The sequence below is a fragment of the Sporothrix brasiliensis genome (assembly GCF_000820605.1).
Source record: "Sporothrix brasiliensis 5110 chromosome Unknown Cont20, whole genome shotgun sequence".
In the NCBI taxonomy this organism is placed as follows: Eukaryota; Fungi; Ascomycota; class Sordariomycetes; order Ophiostomatales; family Ophiostomataceae; genus Sporothrix; species Sporothrix brasiliensis.
This window is the reverse complement of record NW_024467139.1, coordinates 2522265-2540566: the sequence shown is the minus strand read 5'-3', so window position 1 is coordinate 2540566 and position 18302 is coordinate 2522265. Positions and strand designations below refer to the sequence as shown.

General features: G+C 56.3%; 10 protein-coding genes across 10 annotated transcripts; 6 read left to right on the top strand and 4 right to left on the bottom strand.

Moving 5' to 3' along the window:
- Nucleotides 1–338: 338 nt before the first annotated feature.
- SPBR_07461 (DNA/RNA-binding protein KIN17) lies at nt 339–1486 on the top strand (the record flags this gene model as incomplete). The annotated part of the gene is made up of 2 exons (XM_040765715.1): nt 339–405; nt 471–1486. The coding sequence occupies 2 exons, from the start codon at nt 339–341 to the stop codon at nt 1484–1486; spliced, it is 1083 nt and encodes a 360-aa protein (XP_040616677.1).
- Nucleotides 1487–1819: 333 nt separating this feature from the next.
- Nucleotides 1820–2249, bottom strand: SPBR_07974 (transcription elongation factor SPT4; the record flags this gene model as incomplete). The annotated part of the gene is made up of 2 exons (XM_040766225.1): nt 1820–1850; nt 1915–2249. 2 exons carry the CDS (start codon nt 2247–2249, stop codon nt 1820–1822), a joined length of 366 nt encoding a protein of 121 aa, XP_040616676.1.
- A 422-nt stretch (nt 2250–2671) lies between these two features.
- SPBR_07948 (ribonuclease P/MRP protein subunit POP8) lies at nt 2672–3157 on the top strand (the record flags this gene model as incomplete). The annotated part of the gene is made up of 1 exon (XM_040766201.1): nt 2672–3157. One exon carries the CDS (start codon nt 2672–2674, stop codon nt 3155–3157), a length of 486 nt encoding a protein of 161 aa, XP_040616675.1.
- A 518-nt stretch (nt 3158–3675) lies between these two features.
- Nucleotides 3676–5414, bottom strand: SPBR_07007 (protein phosphatase 5; the record flags this gene model as incomplete). The annotated part of the gene is made up of 5 exons (XM_040765262.1): nt 3676–3714; nt 3782–3906; nt 3976–5017; nt 5095–5175; nt 5265–5414. The coding sequence occupies 5 exons, from the start codon at nt 5412–5414 to the stop codon at nt 3676–3678; spliced, it is 1437 nt and encodes a 478-aa protein (XP_040616674.1).
- Nucleotides 5415–5958: 544 nt separating this feature from the next.
- On the top strand, nt 5959–7464 carry SPBR_07170 (protein DGCR14; the record flags this gene model as incomplete). Its single annotated transcript, XM_040765424.1, has 1 exon — nt 5959–7464. One exon carries the CDS (start codon nt 5959–5961, stop codon nt 7462–7464), a length of 1506 nt encoding a protein of 501 aa, XP_040616673.1.
- Nucleotides 7465–7912: 448 nt separating this feature from the next.
- SPBR_08966 (aarF domain-containing kinase) lies at nt 7913–10192 on the top strand (the record flags this gene model as incomplete). Its single annotated transcript, XM_040767092.1, has 1 exon — nt 7913–10192. One exon carries the CDS (start codon nt 7913–7915, stop codon nt 10190–10192), a length of 2280 nt encoding a protein of 759 aa, XP_040616672.1.
- A 179-nt stretch (nt 10193–10371) lies between these two features.
- On the bottom strand, nt 10372–11472 carry SPBR_07501 (rRNA biogenesis protein RRP36; the record flags this gene model as incomplete). Its single annotated transcript, XM_040765755.1, has 1 exon — nt 10372–11472. The coding sequence occupies one exon, from the start codon at nt 11470–11472 to the stop codon at nt 10372–10374; it is 1101 nt and encodes a 366-aa protein (XP_040616671.1).
- An 887-nt stretch (nt 11473–12359) lies between these two features.
- On the top strand, nt 12360–13211 carry SPBR_07725 (uncharacterized protein; the record flags this gene model as incomplete). Its single annotated transcript, XM_040765979.1, has 1 exon — nt 12360–13211. One exon carries the CDS (start codon nt 12360–12362, stop codon nt 13209–13211), a length of 852 nt encoding a protein of 283 aa, XP_040616670.1.
- A 397-nt stretch (nt 13212–13608) lies between these two features.
- On the bottom strand, nt 13609–15435 carry SPBR_06959 (elongation factor 1-gamma; the record flags this gene model as incomplete). Its single annotated transcript, XM_040765215.1, has 4 exons — nt 13609–14581; nt 14658–14706; nt 14987–15173; nt 15406–15435. The coding sequence occupies 4 exons, from the start codon at nt 15433–15435 to the stop codon at nt 13609–13611; spliced, it is 1239 nt and encodes a 412-aa protein (XP_040616669.1).
- A 677-nt stretch (nt 15436–16112) lies between these two features.
- SPBR_07410 (37S ribosomal protein S9) lies at nt 16113–17309 on the top strand (the record flags this gene model as incomplete). The annotated part of the gene is made up of 2 exons (XM_040765664.1): nt 16113–17109; nt 17218–17309. The coding sequence occupies 2 exons, from the start codon at nt 16113–16115 to the stop codon at nt 17307–17309; spliced, it is 1089 nt and encodes a 362-aa protein (XP_040616668.1).
- Nucleotides 17310–18302: the final 993 nt, after the last annotated feature.

Genomic DNA, 18302 nt, shown 5'->3' with positions numbered 1-18302 from the left:
CATCCCAACTATTAAGATGGCCTGCAACTAGCTTGCGGGCTGTGGTTGGCAGGCGGGGCAATGGTTAATCCAGACCGCCCCTCGCGAAACCATCAGGGAGCTCAGGGGTTCGTAGTGGGGGCGGCCAGGCGGTTTGCGACCGTGGCACCTTCTGATAGTAAATTGAGGGCGCTCGCTTTGGCGCATATCTGGTTGTATGCTTATCGCAGAGTTTCGCCGCCTTGCTTTCTGCCGTTTAAATGCTGGCGACGGCCTTCTCAGCCTTTCACCACAGCCTTTCAACAACGCATTGCACGCCACCACGTTCCCCCAAATCACTTACAAACGTTGTCGCCAAGATGCCGAAAGCAGAGGTCGGGTCCGTCAAACACCTGAGCAACCAGATGAAGGCCAAAGGCCTGACTCGTATGTTTACTTTTCCTTTTGCTCCTGTTTGTTACTCCTCAGTCGCACTGTACTGACTGTTCTAGGTTTGCGATGGTATTGTCAGATCTGCGAGCGCGCCCTGCGCGACGAAAACGCCTTCAAGCAGCACACCCTCAGCGAGAGCCACGTGCGCAACATGCTGGCCGTCGGCTCCGACCCGCGCAAAGTCATCAACGAGTACTCGGACCAGTTCCTCAAAGACTTTGTCCAGCTCCTGCGCACCGGCCACGGCGAGAAGCAGGTGCAAATCAACCACTTTTACCAAGAGTTTATTGCGCGGCGCGACCACATCCACATGAACTCCACCAAATGGTCGTCGTTGACCGAGTTCGCCAAGTATCTGGGGCGCGAGGGTATCTGCCGCGTTGAGGAGAACGAAAAGGGCATCTTTATCTCGTGGATCGACACATCGCCCGAGACGCTCAAGCGGCAAGAAGCTCTGCGGAGGAAGGAGGCGCAGGACCGTGGCGACGAGGAGTGGGAACAGCGGATGCTCAAGGCCCAGATTGAGCGCGCGACACGAACAGCGAAGGAGCGCAAGAAGCAAGAGGGCGGCTCGGGCGATGATGTCGACGAGGAGGAGGATGAGGATGAGAAGGAGAAGAAACACATGTTGCAGCGGGAAGAGGGCGAAAAGATCAAGCTCACTTTCGGTCCGGCAAAGTCGACGTCGGGCGAGTCCTCATCGCCAGTATCACAAACACCAAAAGCAGATGGAGAAGTGGGCAAGGAGGGCAAGGAGGGCAAGGAGGGCAGGGAAGTGGATGTTGGAAGTACAGAGACTTCGACAGCAGAACCGCCGGCCGAGCCTCCTGCGTCCAAGCCCATGTCATTGAAGCTTGGAGGTCTTAGCAAGCCCCAACCAAAGAACGTGTTTGCCGCCGCGAAGAAGAACGCACTCGGGGGGAAGTCTAGCGCCAAGAAGATTGAGGTTCCGAAAAAGATGAGCGAGGCGGAGCGCATTATGAAGGAGGAGATGGAGCGGAAACGGGGCCGCGAATCGGGCGGTGGAACGAACTTCAAATTTGGCGGGCCACCGAACAAGAAGCCGAGGTTTTGATAGCCGAGCCAGTCTTTCCTGCGAATTTGGCGATACGGTTCTTAGGGTGCATGTTAGGAGTTCTCAGCGTATTATACCATTTATAGAGGGCGGCGTCTTTGGCTTGGGAGACTTTGCATTGCGTTTTATTTCATAAAAATCCAAGCCATTTTTGTTCACTTTGTATCATCCTCCCGAAGTTTACTCGGCGCACATTTGCCGTGTCCTTTATTTTCACACCAAAATCCGATCCTGAACGCCGTGCAACACCAAAAGTATCACCAAAAGTCGCTCGCTTCCCAGTTAAAAAAAAGAGCACTGTTGAAATCACCCGCTCGCTTTCCATCTCACCACTTAGTCGGCCTCGGCAGCACTTCCATCACGTCTGTATACAGTTAGCAACTGCACTTGTCAATTCCCTGCTAAGGTACGTCGAGGCAAATACGCACGGTATGTATTGAATGCGGTGCTCGTCCTCGAGCTGTGCCCGTACATCATCCGGCAGCTGACCAGAAACCTTGATCGCATACACACCGCGCACATAGCCGTCGAGGCGCTGCCACCGTGCCACCCACGACTTGTTGGGGTTCGCCAGCGTGATGAGGCCCTCGAAGACCTGGCTCGTGCAGGTGTCGATCTGCTCGGGGGAGCCTGCAAGGTGCAGGAACTCTTCGCAGTTGGGGCACCCTTCCTCGCGGAAGCGTTGGAAGGTCATGACGATGGAGCAGACCATGCAGGCGCGGAGGTAGCGCTGCTGGCCTGGGGCGACGTAGTTATCTGACATGATTGCGGATGGGCCGTGGTCGCGATGCTCTAAAGCGTGGGAGGGTCGTAGGAGAAAGGCGAGGACCGAGTGAAAACGCCAATCTCAAGTCAGTCAGAGGGAGACGGTGGCCAGGGTGGTGGACAGGACGTGGACAAAGGAGAAATCGCAAGCGGCTGGATACTGGTAGTTTTTCAAAGGTTGAAGTTTGGAGGGTTCAGCCTGGCGTTGTCGAGTGGTTGGCGTTGGTTGCTCAAGTCGCGAATGGCATAGCGCAGGAACGTATCTTGGCTACATGCATCATTGAGTTCTTATGCAGGTAAGCGATTTTTTCACAAGCATCGTCATATCGTCCCAACCACCACCAGCGCCTCCCAAGATACTTCCAATTTAATAAAGCAAGGCGATGTTCTTGTGATTTTTTTTACAAAAAGAATTTTACCATGGCAGCTAGCGACCTCAATGACACGCCCATGGGCAACACATCACTGGCATCCTCCATCGGCGCTGCCTCCAAGACCAAGACTGCCAAGGAGAGCAAGACGCGGGAGCTGTACAGCAGCACGATCGGCCGCCCCCCGTTTGCCTATGCCCAGATCGAGGTCGTGCAGAACCATCAGAGCCAAGCATCACAGGGGCCGCTTGATGCGCTGCAGGTGCGCTCATACTGCGATGCGGCCCTCAAGCAGTTCCTGGGAGCTGCGGGTGCGGCCATGCCGCTCGATCTGCTGAAGCTCGAGGGGAGCGAGTTCTGGGTGCGGCTGCCGCGCGAGGACATGGGACTCTTTGCGGCGGCCCTTGCGGCCTGGAGCAGCGTGTCTCGAGAGGGTACGGCCACGGCACTGCGTCTGAGAGCCTCCGGCAACTGGCTAGGCAGTCTGATCGGACGAAGCCAACAACAGGCTCTGTGGAACGGCGTTGCCACATGAACGACAAAGTCATGGAATGCCAATGTACCAATACAGGGGTTGTATGCACGATTTCCATATTCTTCTCACGCTGGTAAAGCGGCACTTGTGTCCGGCCTCAGAAAATAGCGACGGGAAGTGGACAACAGCACGAGGACTGACACGCCATACCAATCCACGGCGCAAACGACTCGACATGCCCACAAATCCATTCGTCAAATAAACGACAAAATGCTAGCAGTATTTAAATGCACGCCACGCCCAAAAATGCCAACCCCGTCCGAGCATCCGTGATAGCGCCCCAAAGAAATGACCGGCCCAAAGTCGCAAAACGCCCTCGCCGAAATGGATGCATTTCCAATATGTGCAAGTCTGGTTGTCGTGTTTGTATTGTTCAAAAGGTAGGCCGCGTTCCCCATTTTCGACACCGTGTCCTGCCTTTATCCTCTTTTTTCTTTCATGCCGCGTCTGCTTTGGTATATCTCCAATTATGTTGGTTTTATTATTTCTGTCTTCTTTACTTTTGACACCCAATATGCTTACAGCAGCGAAGACATCATCGAGTTGTTTGCGTACGCCTGGGACGAGTTAGTTTTGGACAAAACAAAATACACAGAATCAGAGGGAGGGACAGTTGGGTCGTACCATGGGACGAATATTCGGGTGTGGCACGGCGTTGAACTGGTGGAAGTTGAGCTTGTAGTCCGAGCCGATGTTGATGTACGCGCCGCGGTTCTCAGTCATATCACAGTACTTTGGTGCGGAGAAGACTGTATGTTGTTAGAAGAGATACCCCAGCACGAATAACACATTGTTAATGTGACGCGAGCGTGGCTTACCAGTAATGCACTTTCCGTTGTGCTCCTCTTCGTAGCCGTCCATGCGGACCTCGTGACTGCGGATAATGGCCTCGAGGCCGTTCTTCTCGCAGAAGCGCGCTGTCACATCAGGACCGAACTGCATGCCGACACCGCGCTTGCTGGGACCCCGGCCGGGCTCGGGCTGAGGGTCCGTCCACAGCATCTCCATCATCAGACCGGCCTGACCTGGCTGGCGCTGTTTGTGCCGGTCCAACTTGCGGATGTCGTCGAGGGTGACATTGTCGTCCGAGAAGAGGCCGCCGTGCAGCACAAAGTACTTTTCGCCAATCAGTGTGGCCAGCGGCAGCGCCGAGAAACTCTCCGAGAACAGGCGGAATACGCGCTCGTTATACTTGGCTTTACACTCGCCCTCGAAACCGTAGGCCCGGTTCATGTCGTCGGTCTCGTGGTTGCCGCGGTTGAGGAAGAAGGCCTCGGGCCGCAGCCACTTGTTGGCGTACAGAAGCAGCGCAATCTCCGTGGACCAGGAGCCGCGGTCGACAAAATCGCCGTTGAACAGGTACCAGAGCTTCTCCGAGGGCTTGCCGTTGAGGCGGAAAAGCTCCATCAGGTCAAAGTACTGGCCGTGCGTGTCACCGCATACGGTCAGGGTTGTGTCATCGGGCACCATGACCTCTTTCATGGTCGGCTCGTCGTGCACAATCTTGGTGACGGCCAGCAGGATCTGGTAGACGTATTTCAAGTGGATCTTCTTGCCCTCCTTGAACCGCTCGGTCATGTCGTCGATGAACTCTTGCGTCATCTCGTCGCCCAGGCGCACGCCGTCGTAGTCGTCCTTGACGACCATAGACTCGACATCGAGACCCTCGGCTGCCGACGGCTCGTCGCCGACCTCGATTGCCTCAAAGAACTGTAGTTGCCGCACCACCTTTTGGCAGTCGGACAGCTTGGCTTTGGCGTCGACATTTCCCGGGTTGAGCTTGACGCACATCCGGAAGTCCTGCAGCGCATCTTTTGGTTTGAGAATGGCTGCAGAGGCCAGAGCACGGCGATAGTAAGCCTGGCGAACGCAAAAAAAATGATTGTCAGCTTGCAATACAAAATATGAGCATCTGTTTCAACAGAAGGAAGCAGTACCTTGACAAAATTTGGGTCCAGCTCAATAGCCTTGGTGGCGTCTGCAATGGCATAACCGTATGCTTCTGTCTTCAGATATGCCTGCACGACTGTCAGCAGCAAGTCATGGCATATATAAGTGCATATATACGCGGATGTGAGGGTCACGCGAGCCCTTTTCGGAGACGCACCTGGGCGCGGTTCGCAAAGTAGGTCGGTTCGCCGTGGTCGAGCTCGATCGCCTGAGTGTAGTGGTCGATTGCCGTCGGCCAGTCGTGCTTCAGGAAGGCCTTGTTGCCATCATTCTTGGCCGCTAGGGCCTTCTCCTTGTCCGTCGTCATGACAGGCAGCCGGCGTGTCGAGGAATTAAGAGGGGATCGTGATCGGGATTTGGTGATAGTTGGGCGAGCCGATGGTGAGACAGCGGGGGGAAGAGCCGCTTGCTGATGGACGTTGCGCAATTCGACACGCCGCACGCCGAAGGCTGCGAAAAGGTCGCTCAAGACAGTTCGTGGGCGTGAATGCAGAGCGTGGAGCGAGCGGCAAAAAAATTAAGAAAAATGCTTGTTCTGAGCGGCCAGCAAAAATGTAGTACACGAGGCGGCCGCTGTCGTGTGGGGAGGCGATGATCCCGTTACAGGCAGGAGCAGGCGCCGAAGGCCGCCGAACGTTCTTTCTGGCCAGGCCTTTGCCGCGACCGCCTAGACCTTCTATGAGGAAAATCACGGGTATATGCATATTATAATTTTGTCCCGCGTTATGCATCAAAAAGGTAACGAACCCAGACGAGTGGCTCGTGTGATTGCCAAATCTAGGCTGCTCTTCCCCAACACAAAACACCACCGCATCCGGTGAACGGACCATCGCCAACACAACAACACAACCATGGCCGAACCATGTGCATCTACGAGCTCGTCGCTCGTGCGCAAGCGGACGGATACAGAGTTGATGCCACCTCCGCCACCAGCAAAGCGCATCCAACGCCCCAAAACCGTCCTCGACGAAGACTCGTACACGGACGGATTGTCGAAGATCATTGCACGCGATTTCTTCCCCGGCCTGATTGAATCGGAAACGCAAAACGAATACCTGAATGCGCTTGAATCGAAAGATCCAGCATGGATCTCCAGCGCTGGCAAGCGGCTCAAAGAGGCCATGACGCCCGGCCGCTGCCACCGTTCAAGGCTGCACACGCCGTCTCTTCGCGGCACTCTAGACGGCCGCCCGGGCGAAACACCGCAGAGTTTTGCGGGCGACACACCTGCGTCGGTCGTTTCCATCAGCACAGCGGCCACAGCGGATGCCCCGGTAGCCACCAAGGTGGGATCGAGCCCCGACACAAACGTCAGCCTTGGCACGTACCAGGCCAAATACACGAGCGAGGACAACGAAAGCTTCTACAAGCTGCTCGACAAACAGAATCAGACGCGGGCTGAGAAGCATGCATGGGTCTACAACGGCAACAAGCTACCGTCCAAGATGCAGCTGAAGCAGAAGGAGGTGGAGGACCGGCTGATCGAGTCGGGCGTCAGCCTCGTCGACAACGGTTACAAGAAGGACCGCTTGGCCATCAAGGACCAAGACGACCGTCCAGCGGCGCCCGATACGTGGAACACCAAAGCAAAGAACGCACTCATGTTCCTGCCGGACAGCGTTGACGGGTCTGTCGAGACCGTAGCCCAAAAGGCGCAAGCTGACTCGCTTGCGGCGCCCAAGTCGATCGTGTACGCCAACACGCGTCTGCGAGGCACGTCGCTGCTCTCTGAGCAGCGGAGACAGGAAACACCACAAAATCAACAAAATCAACAAAAGGGACGGCGAAGCAGCTCGGTCTCCAGCGCCGCCATCCCACCATCACCGACACTGTCGGCCGTGCGCGACGCCATTGCAGGCAAGCCGTGGCGCATGGACGCTGACTCGACAGCAGGCTCACTTGCCGGTTCGACCATGGGCGGCGAGACGCCCCGCGTCAACGGGTACGCCTTTGTCGACGATGAAGAACCCGAGGCCGAGCTCGGCGCATCGCCAGTCATCGATTTTGGCAAGGTCGACGGCACGCCCAACCCGTTCCAGCTTCAAGACAAGAGCAAGCGCGAGGGTTTGCACCACCGCATGGTCGAGCGCATTGCGCACTCGAGGCGGACGTCGGCGCGTGTTGGCATGACGGGCCGCGCCAGCCAAACTCCGCATACGCCGCTGCCGCATAGCCCGCGCTTGTCGGGCGGACTGACGCCTGCTGGACAGCGTCTTTGGAGCAACATGGCCGGCGGTGGCGGCAGCAAGACAAAAGATGCGATATCGGCGTTCAATCGGAGCAAGGGCGGGAAGCAGAACAATGCCAAGGGCAGCCGACGGGCAAGATTACGGGAGATCCGGTCCGTGCTCCAGTAACGAGGGGATTGGGCAATGGGCATGAGGAAATGGAACATGGTTTACAGCGGCGCTTTTGTTTTGCATTTTATAAGCATCTCACATAGAAACATATGATACCCAGGGAACTAGCAAAAATAACAGAAATTTTCGATACTAGACTGACCACGATTTATGAAAGCGAACATGTGAAGACCTATTTTGACATCACTGTTACATTTGGCATTGTTCAAATCCACGTACCCCAGTGGTGGCTTTAGCTTGTCGAAGAGGGCCCACTTTTATATAGATGTCTACTACAAAAATTTCGGGAGCTCTAGAGAGCTTGCGTTCTGCGGGACTATCCGGCTGCGACAACACCCAACATAACAGTCCGCTCGACTCACACCATGCCGTTGCCGATGCGGTAGCTGCCGCTCTTTTTCTTTTGATTTCTTTGGTGTCGCAGCCATCCTCTTCCTAACTCGCAATGCGCTTCCTCGACCTCGCCGCCGACTTCGCGGCCGTCGTCAGCGCCTCGCGAAACGTCGCCTCGAAGCACGCGGCATTGCGCTCGCGCCAGATTGGTGCATCCCTTGTGCAGAACCCCCGGGATCTCAAGAGATCATCGCCAGAGTCACAGGAGGCGCCGAAGCCAGAAGATATACCGGCCGAGGGTGGCGCCACCCCAGCAGAAGCCGACGCGGCGGCCCCAGCATCGCCTTCGTCTGCGTCAGCGTCACCAACGGAGCCGGTGACCGAGAAGCCACCAGTCCCTGCGGCTGCTCCCGTACGTCAAGCTGCACAGGAAACACGGAATCCAGATATCCAGGAGCCAGAGACCGCTGGTTCCCCGGAAGAGCCCGTCCTACCGACCTTCATCCACCGTGCCCAGCTGCGCACGTCGAGGCCGCCAGGTGCCTTAAATGAGGTCCGGAGGAAGGCCGCCGAGGCTGCGGGTCCGAGCGGAGGTCCATCGAAACTGCACCCTCTGGATCCCCGGCTAAAACAGACTCCACGACCGCCACCAGCTGTCCGCAGTCAGGCTGTGCAGGATGTTCATGTTGCAGCAAAAGCAAACTCTGTCTCGGCAGCAGTTGCAGAGAGTATAGAACAGGGCGTTTTTAGCAAAAGAGAGGAGCACGAGAACCCTTCCGTCGTCGATAAGACTTTGGATGTTGAGGATATTCCCAAAACTGAGCCCACAGTCGATGCTACTCCTGAAACAACTCCGGAGGCGGCTCCACAAGCGGAAGAGTCGCCTGGCACAGGAGCGGAAGAGACACAACAAGCCCTACCGGAAACCGAGACTTTGAAGGCCGAGATACTAGAGACGCCGTCTCCGAGCACAGCTAGAGCTACTCCTCTCGCCTCAATACCCCTGCCTACGACGCGGGTAGCAGAGCCACCAAAGCGGGCCTTTGAGCTGAAGGAGTCCAAGGTGCCGGCCACCCGCCTGAGCCGGATATGGAACTATGGCGGCCTCGCGGCCGGTATGCTCGGCGGCGCTCTGACGGAGTCGATTAGCCGCGGCTTTGGAGGCGGCAGCGGCGACAGCGGGTCGGTCATGCTGAGCCCTGGTAACCTCGAGCGACTCGTGTCGCGGCTCTCTCGTATGCGCGGCGCGGCCCTCAAACTCGGCCAGATGATGAGCTTCCAGGACGCCAAGATGCTGCCCGCGCCGCTGCAGGAGGTCCTGCAGCGCGTCCAGGACAGCGCCGACTACATGCCTGCATGGCAGCGCGACCGCGTGCTGGCGTCCGACCTCGGTGCGGACTGGCGCGATCTGTTTGGCGAGTTCGAGGAGAAGCCGCTGGCAGCGGCGTCCATTGGCCAGGTGCACCGCGCGACGCTGCGCTCCAACGGCGCCGCCGTCGCCGTCAAGATCCAATTCCCGGGCGTCGCCGACTCCATCAACTCGGACCTCGACAACCTGGGCATCCTGCTGACGGCCACGCGCATGCTGCCCAAGGGCCTGTACCTGGACAAGACGATTGCCAATGCGCGCACCGAGCTGGCGTGGGAGTGCGACTACCTGCGCGAGGCCGAGTGCGCACAGCGCTTCCGTCGTCTGCTGGACGGCGCACGCGAAACGGGCGTCGACGGCGCTTTCGTGGTGCCCGACGTGTTTAGCGAGGCGTCGGGAAAGCAGGTGCTGACCATGTCCTTTATGGACGGTGTGGGCGTCACCAAGGTCGCGCACGACCTCTCCCAGGAGCAGCGCGACTGGATCGGCACGCAGATTCTGCGCCTGTGCCTGCTCGAGATCACGCAGTTCCACTTTATGCAGACGGACCCCAACTGGACCAATTTCCTGTACAACGCCGGCACCAACAAGCTGGAGCTGCTCGACTTTGGCGCCTCGCGCGAGTACCCGGCCGAGTTTGTTGATCAGTACGTCCGTCTGCTTCAGGCAGCCTCGCAGTCCGACCTCGAGGGCGTGCAGGCGCTGTCGCGCGACCTGGGCTACCTGACGGGCCACGAGAGCCGCGCCATGCTGGACGCCCATACGCAGTCGGTCATGACGCTGGCGGAGCCCTTCCGCGCAGACGCGCCCGAGATCTACGACTTCCAGGACCAGACGATCACGGATCGCGTGCGCTCATTCATCCCCGTCATGGTGCGCGAGCGCCTGACGCCGCCGCCCGAGGAAACGTACAGCCTGCACCGTAAGCTCAGCGGTGCCTTCCTACTGTGTGCACGCCTGGGCAGTCGCGTGGCCTGTCGTGGCATGTTTGAGGACAGCCTGAAGAAGATGGGCCTTGCATAAACTCTGAGTTTTGTATACATATATAGATGGTTTTCGTTATTTATCTGTACTACCATACACGCTGCTCATGCATCATAATGTATTATTACACGCCATCTACATGCTATAGAATAAAGTAAGAAAAACATGAACAGAACGCCAGCCATGTTGAATCATTTGCAGTCTTCGTCTGCACCGCGTTAGCCACGGCGCATGGACGGCATCTCGCGCCGCTCCCGCGTCTGCGCCTTCTTGCGCCGCCGCTCGATGGCCTTGTCGACCTGCTGCTCCGTCATTCCCGCAAACTTGTCCACGAGCAGCCGCTTCTTCTGCTCCGACTTCTTGAGGAAGTAGGGCGTCTTGCCCTCTTTCACCAGCCCCCGCTCCCGCTTCTTGTGCTCGTCCAGCACCGCCTGCGCCTTCTCCTTGGCCTCGCGGTCGTGCTTGCGCGCCTCCATCGACGTCAGCATTCGCCGCAGCGATGCCGCCTCTTTCTCGGCCGCCTCTGCCTTGGCCCGGTTCACCGCGTTGCCGCCGCGCTTCTTGCGTTCTGCCTTGGCAATCCGCTCGTTTTGCGCAATCGCCTCGCGCATCTCCGCCATCTCGCTGTCGCGGTACTCGTCCAGAAACGCATAGTTGCGCTGCGCGCGCAGTTCGTCGGCGCGCGTCGGCGGTGTCGCCATGGACGCCAAGAAGAAGCGCGGGTCGCGCGAGCGCGCCTCGACTGGCTTGACCGAGACACCCGCAATCGTGGCGTCTCCGCTGGTCCAGTCGCGCCCGCGCTTCACAGCGAAACGGCTCGACATTTCCGTCGGTGCGTGCTTGTGGGCTCGGGCCGGCTTGACAGGCTTGGTTGGCTTGCCTGAACGGTCGTCTTTCCACGAACTGGCTGCCTCGCCCGTGTCGGTTGCTTTGGATCCAACCTTGCCGCCGACCTTGTCGATCTTCTTGTCCTTCTTCTTCTTTTGGTTCTTCTTCAAGATCTGGCCGAACGTGAGGTTCTCTGCTGGCGATGGCGCCTCATCCTCGGGAGTTGCCTCTCGGCCAATGTCTTCACCTTCTTCGTCTTCACTTTCTCCCTCTTCATCGTCGTCTATGTCGTCCTCTAGTCCGCCCCGAACAGGATCATCACTCTCGTCGCTCTCGCTCTCCGAAGCCTCCTCAATCTTGACTCGCCGGCCTGCTTTGCTCAGGTCGTTGTCGTACTCGTCGCTGTCATCGTTGTCGACAAATTTGGAAGGTTTTGCCCGTACATTCCGTTCAGGAGGAGGGCGGTTGCTCTTTCGTTTTCTCGAATCCATGTTTGAGCGTGTGGTATGGAATGTAGTATTGAACGTGGCTGAATGTGCATTCAACAGGGCTTTGAGGTCTTGAGCGAAGAGATAGTGTTGTGTGCCCAGTGTTAGCTCTTTCCTTTCCTAGAGAGCTATTCTCTCACACGGAAGGAGCGTCCGGAAATTTGATTTCTATTTGGCGATTGGGAATGAAATTTGATATCGACTATGAGTGAACGCGGTGATGTGAAAAAGGAAGGAACAATGCTGCTAGCGCAGCCATCACTGATTTTTAAACTTCTTCATGGAGCAGTTTTCACGCAGCCTTCTGGTCCACCAGCCAATCACGATCGCCGGGAACAAGGCTCTGGCAGCCCCTAAAATGTTTCCACTAAAATTTCGAGACGCATCAACAATATTTTCATCTTGGTACTTCAACTGGCCGTGGCATACTCACAGATCACGCACCATTCTTGGTTAACAATTAATTTGCATTAAATTTCGAATTCATTTAATTTTTAACCAATTCACACGACAGTCAAATAAACCAAGCTCTCCTGTCATCATCCAACCACAACAGGACGCCCCGGACGGCTCGGGACACCTCAGGACACTTCATTACACTTCAGGTTACATCATACTGTACCATATCCACACTCTCTAGACTCTCCTTAGCGGCCTGCACATAGATTTTCACTTCTCCAGAGGCTGTCATGGGTAGGTTTGCGGCGTCTAGGACTCTTCAAAACGCAATATATGGCTTCTCAAGGTCAAGAAGGACAACACACACCTTGCCTTTGAAAAGTATTAGTCCTTTACTCCCGTCGCTCACCGAACGAACCTTCTCGGCTCAGAAAGTGTTATATAAAAGCAAGTCCTCCAAGTTTGGTCGATCCCAAGTGTTCCCGCAACGAATGGACAATATAGAGACACCGCGGCCGCCCCGGCCCGATATTCAGGAACCATCCGAAGAGTCTGGCGGCGTGCCAGATCCAACTCCCGAGTACCTCCAGCAGACCGAGCGCGAGTCGAAGCGGCTCGAGAGCCCACAGCCGCTGCTCATCATCAGTGATCTCAACGGTACCCTGCTTCACCGCCCCGACAGCTACGGCAATCCGAGAACGGCGGTGCCGCGGCCGTATGCGCCGTTGTTTATCGACTACATGATCAAGAGCTTTTGGTTTGCCTTTTGGTCGTCGGCGCGGCCCCAGAACGTCCGCCACATGGTCAATGCCATTATCCACCCTGAAAACAAGGCCAAGCTCGTCGCTATGTGGGACCGCTCGCGCTTTGGCCTGACGCGTGACGACTACTGCGGACGGACGCAGTGCTACAAGCGGCTGTCGCTGATGTGGGAGGACCCAGACGTGGCGCGCACGCACCCGCACTACGAGACGGGCGGTCGCTGGTCACAGGCCAACACGGTGCTCATCGACGACACGGCCACCAAGGCGCGCTCGGAGCCGTTCAATCTCATTGAGATCCCCGAGTTTGCCGACAAGCAAGACAAATACGACTTCGTCCTGCCGCAAGTGCACGACTACATTAACGAGCTTGCCTTCCAGTCGGATGTCAGCGCATACATCAGGGCACATCCGTTCCAGCCACAGGAAGATCCGGAGATGGCATTCGAGGTGGCACAAGAGGATGAGACCACAAGCCAAGGACCAAAGGTTGTACGGAACTCAAAGCGGCGGAGACCTGACAAACCCAAAGCCGACCGGCGGCGAGGACAACACGAAGGGGTGTTTTCAGACAGATTCTAGCTGCGTTGTAATGAGCAGTTTGTTACCAGGCTAGGAATGAGTCTTCTATCGTTTAGGGACAGAGCCCGTCGGGGTGGGTGATGGGGAGCTGCTTATCAACAACATCGAGCATAGCGTGTAACACCATAGCATGCAACCTACAATGGGGAGAGACTTTTGCTTCATGCACCATTTATGCATGTGCAATTCACCACGGTTTATTTTGTATTCGTCTCCTGAAAACCATGATGTACGTCCAAGAAACATCGTACTGGCCCTGCCTAGCTACAATTTGTATAACACATAATTTTTCCGTCATATTTTGTGCCCGGACTAACCCAGCCCCAACCTTTCATTCAAGATCCGTTACAGCTTCAACTATCCGCAACACCTCCCTACACGGCACAGTGCGATTCGTCTATTTGAAGACCTTGCCATCGGCGTGGGGGTACTCCTTGCCGTTGACGATGACGGGCTTGTCCCACGACCACTGGGCCTCGACGTAGGCGCGGTCCTCGGCCTTGGTGGGGTCCAGCTTGGTGAAGGAGTAGCTCTCGTAGTCGGGAGCGACATCGAAGACGGGGAGGTAGTCCTCGCCACGGATGACAAACGCACCCTCAATGACAGAGTCGTTGTTCTGGCCGTAGACGGAGGCGCAGCCGAAGAGGTACTTGCGCGAGGCCTCCAGGCGGTTGTTGAAGCCGCCAATCAGGTTGTTGGACATGAAGGTCATGGTCAGCTCGTCGTTGTACTTGTACTCAACCTTCCAGATCGAGTATTCGTCGAACTTGACGTTCTCCCAGAACCACTTCAGGGCAACGGGAGTGTCGCTGTTAGAGTACTGGCGCTTCCACTCGTCCAGAGGGAAGGTGGCACGCGGCAGCAGGTCAATCGGGTGCTTGGGCTTGGGAGCAGCTGCGGGCTCCTCCTCCTCGGCGGCAGCGGCGGCCTTGGGGGCGGCGGCCTTCTTGGGGGCCTCCTTCTTGGGGGCAGCCTCCTTCTTGGGGGGGACGTTGATAAATGCCGGTTCGTCGTTGAACACGGCCTTGGGGGCAACGCTCGAGTAGATCGGCTGGTTGTAGACGGTGGTGAACCAACGGGTGAGGTTAGGGAACTCCTCGCGGAACGCCTTGCCGAAGACAAACTGCATACCGCGGGCAAATATGCTGGCGGCAAAGATGTCGGCCACGGTAATGCGCTCGCCAACCAGGAAGGTGTTGTGCAGCAGGTGCTCCTCAGCGACGCTGAGCGCTTTCAGGGAAGCCTTGGAGGCATCATCAACAGCCTTCTTGTTGTAGGGGGCAAGGCCCCGGAGAGGGCCGTACCAGTCACCGAATCTGGGGAGGACCTCACTGTTGAAGAAGGACATCCACTTCAGGATGTTGGCGTAGCTGGTGTGAATGTCAGTATGCGTCATGGCACGTCCATGGAACGTCCAAAACGAGAGACGTGGCGTCTGATACGTACTCCTGCTTGGTCTTGCCGAGAAGGGTGGTCTTCTCGTTCTGGGAAGCGACTGTAAGGCACCAGTTAGCGGACGGCCCAGAAAAACAGGTGTGCACTCGAGAGGAGAAGAAACAGGGATTGAAGAGGGGACGCAAAATCAGAAGGTAGATAATATCAACACTAGGATTCAGACAGGGATAACTGTATAATGATTGTCTAATTCATCATGGAAGCGTCGACCGGTACTACTCGAGATGTCCCAAGGCAGCAACGGCGAAAACTGGAAAGGCCAACGGACAAACGAAAAATGGACAGCAGAGCAGGGAAGAAATCAAGCGCAAGACACATACCGTAGACGTAGATGGCAATGCACTCTGACAGGGTGAAGCCATCAGCACCAACGAAGGTAGGGATCGTGCCCATCTTGTTGATATTCTTGTAGTCGGCCGGGGCAGTGGCGGGGAGGGTGTCGACCAGCTCGATATCGAGGTTGTTGGCCTTGGCCACAACCAGGATGCCCGTGCTGCGCGGGTTCTCCTGCACATTGCAAGACGGGGTCAGCCTGACGAGCGTCCGACGAACAGAGACGGCATGCAGAAGATGGATAAAATAAAAGCCACGAGAAAAAAAGGCGACAAAGAGCAATGAAAGACGAAAGATATCAAGACGAAGAATGGCTGTTGAAACGACGCGAAAGAGCAGAACACGCAGCGCGGGGCTCGAGCAAAAGCAGCTGGCCAACAAAGACTCAACGCAGGAGCAGACTCACAAGGAAGCTGTAGAGTTTTCCGAACGACATGGTGAATGTGAGGTAAGAGTGTGGTTCGATATAAAAGGGGTGGTGATGCTGGTGTTCGAAGGAGAGAAGAGAAGAAGAGAAGGGGAAGGAGGGGAAGGAGCAGAGAACGGAAGTTTTTTCGTCGCAAAAATAATGCCCAAGGAAGGAGCCCGGACGATTGGTGGGGTCCGGCCAAAAATCTCAAAAAATCTCATACCGCGAAAGCATTAGGCATTTAAAAAAAATCAAAGTTAAATGACGAAAAACGAGCGGGTGGTGGGACCTACCAACTGCCATTGGCCAGTGCGGTTGGTAGAGGAACGGCAAAATTGGCAGGAACAAGGCCGTCAAAGAGCTTCCCTAGCACCTTCCATCCCCTTTCGGACGCCGCTTTTGAGCTGTGCGCATCACGTGGCCAGCCCACGGCAAAATGCTATGTAGCGCAATTGAATTTTTGAAAGTTGGAACCACTGCAAAGCTACGATCACGGGCTCATCACGGCGACAAAGTACTGTCGAGCGCCAGACAACCACTCAACAACCCCCCAATCCGGGACCGTGTCACGATCCCCCCCTCCGTGCCCGGACTCGATCGATTCGTGGGGACGTCTGTTTCTACCATAGCTGCATGAACGCCTTCTGGCGACGACGACACAACTCGACGACACAACTCGAATTCTTCTCCCATCCACAACCGCCATGGCAAGCATAAGCGCAAGCTCGCTGTCCCGTGGGGTCGCCTCCTCCTGCCCACGGGCACGGATGCGGCTTGAGCAGCAATTCTCGCTGCTGCGGATTGGCCCGGCACACATCACCAACAAGCCCGCCGGCAGCCAAATACTGGCGCAGACCAGATATCGCTCTGAACAAATACACCGTCCAGAGCCGCCCGAGAGACAGCTGGTCCCTGCCTCGCTTGCCAATACTAGCGACCTGGAGATGGACGCGATTCTCGAAAAGTACACAAGCGGCGCTCTCTCCGAAAGTTCACAGAGCGGCAGCGACAGCGAAGGTATCGGTGGCGGCCCAGCCGCAGTCAACTTTCAGCAGCTCAGAGGCTATGCGCGCGCCGTTCCCCTATCTCCGTCCTACTTTACGCGCGCAGAGAACTTCACCGACCGCTTCCTGGCCCTGCAGGATTTGTTCAGGCGGTACAGCAAACTGCCCAAACTCCCCTTGCAAGAGATGGACCGTGTGGCATGGATGTCCAAGGACAAGTTTCAGGAGATCTTTCACGAGTCAGTCAAGAATTCAGTGTACCAAAGATACCTGAGCATGATGAAGACCCTGCACCGCATCAATCCCGACCTGAAGCCGGCTGCTGTGACCGAGTTTCTCCGCGAATTCATTGTCAAGACGAATTTTGACGAGAATCTGCCGAAGCCGCAGACGGTCGACAAGTTCGGCCGTGCCCTGGGTGTTGGTCGCCGTAAGGAGTCGGTTGCGCGTGCGTGGGTAGTGGAGGGTACGGGCGAGGTGCTTGTCAACGGCAAGAGCCTTAGCGGCGCGTTTGCGCGCGTTCACGACCGCGAGAGCGCTACGTGGGCACTGCGGTCGACGGAGCGGATGGACAAGTACAACGTGTGGGCGCTGGTGGATGGAGGTGGCACGACCGGCCAGGCTGAGGCGCTGACGCTGGCTGTGGCCAAGGCGCTCGTGACCCACGAGCCCGCGCTCAAGACAGCACTCCGAAAAGGTACGTTAGACGGCTCACGGCTCTCACTGAAGGCCCAAGCTACAACCGCGCAAATATCGTATTTTCTCTGCAGGATTTTGCTAACATGTCGTCTTTCTCTCGCTCCAGCCGGCTGCATTACGCGTGATAGAAGAACGGTGGAGCGTAAGAAGCCGGGCCACCTTAAGGCGAGAAAGATGCCTGCGTGGGTCAAGAGATAGTGTGGGCACGCGTTGGCGCGGACGGCACCAACTCCAGCATGCGAAAGCGGCTTCACACACACGTATTCAGGGGCCAAATCGACATTGGCAGCCAGGGATGGAGACTGTCTGTCTTGTTACGCTCTTGTGACACACCAAGCGTTGATCCACGTGGACGGCATTCTGCAGAGGTTGGCCCACGTGCTTTTTGTCTTAGCATCGCGGGACGTGTGCGCGTCGGTGTTTTGAGGTGTTCGTGAATGCGGCGCAAGGTTGTCTTATTTCATTTACATGAGGAGGAATGATAGCATATGTGTGAATAATTGTACGATCAGGTATAGGACCGCGCTCTGGAAGGGGAGGTCTGGAGGAGGTGGACGAGCGAGTGGTTGCAAACTCAAATCACAGCGTAAACGCAGAAACAAAACTAAAAGAAATAAACCATCAAAATATTCCCAACAATTATGCCATTGTCGGCCCCACGGTATTTTCGGTCGACGCTGGTATCGTCTAAAACAAAATTTAGTTCGTTACAAACTCGGACTGCCATCTTTGCACCATCCTAAGGCTACCAACAAAATGCATGATGCTGATACGAGACGTAGACAACAGCCGGAAACCAAGCTCTGATCAGTTCTCTTAGTGGCTCAACCGGCCTATCCGACAGGCCGTTCAGGCGTTTTTAAAATGCGCATAGCTTTTAAGGTTTGTCTTTCTACCACAACCAGGCCGGGGTATGTTTCGTGTGCTTCCAGAAAAGACCATTTCATGGCTGGACACAGGGCCACCCGTGTTCTACAGCCCGCATCTCGCCATAGAAGAGAACATAGCACGCAAGGGCAGGGCTATAGGGCAGAGAAGAGGCCGAAAACGTGGAGGGTTGCCAGTTCGGCAGAGTCTCCCGATCCCGTTATCTCAATGGGCCGTTTGGCCCACTACTTATTAGGCATATATCTCTCACGTTCCGGCCGCCTTCACCATCCCTGAACTCTGTCCTCGGGATAAACATAAGAT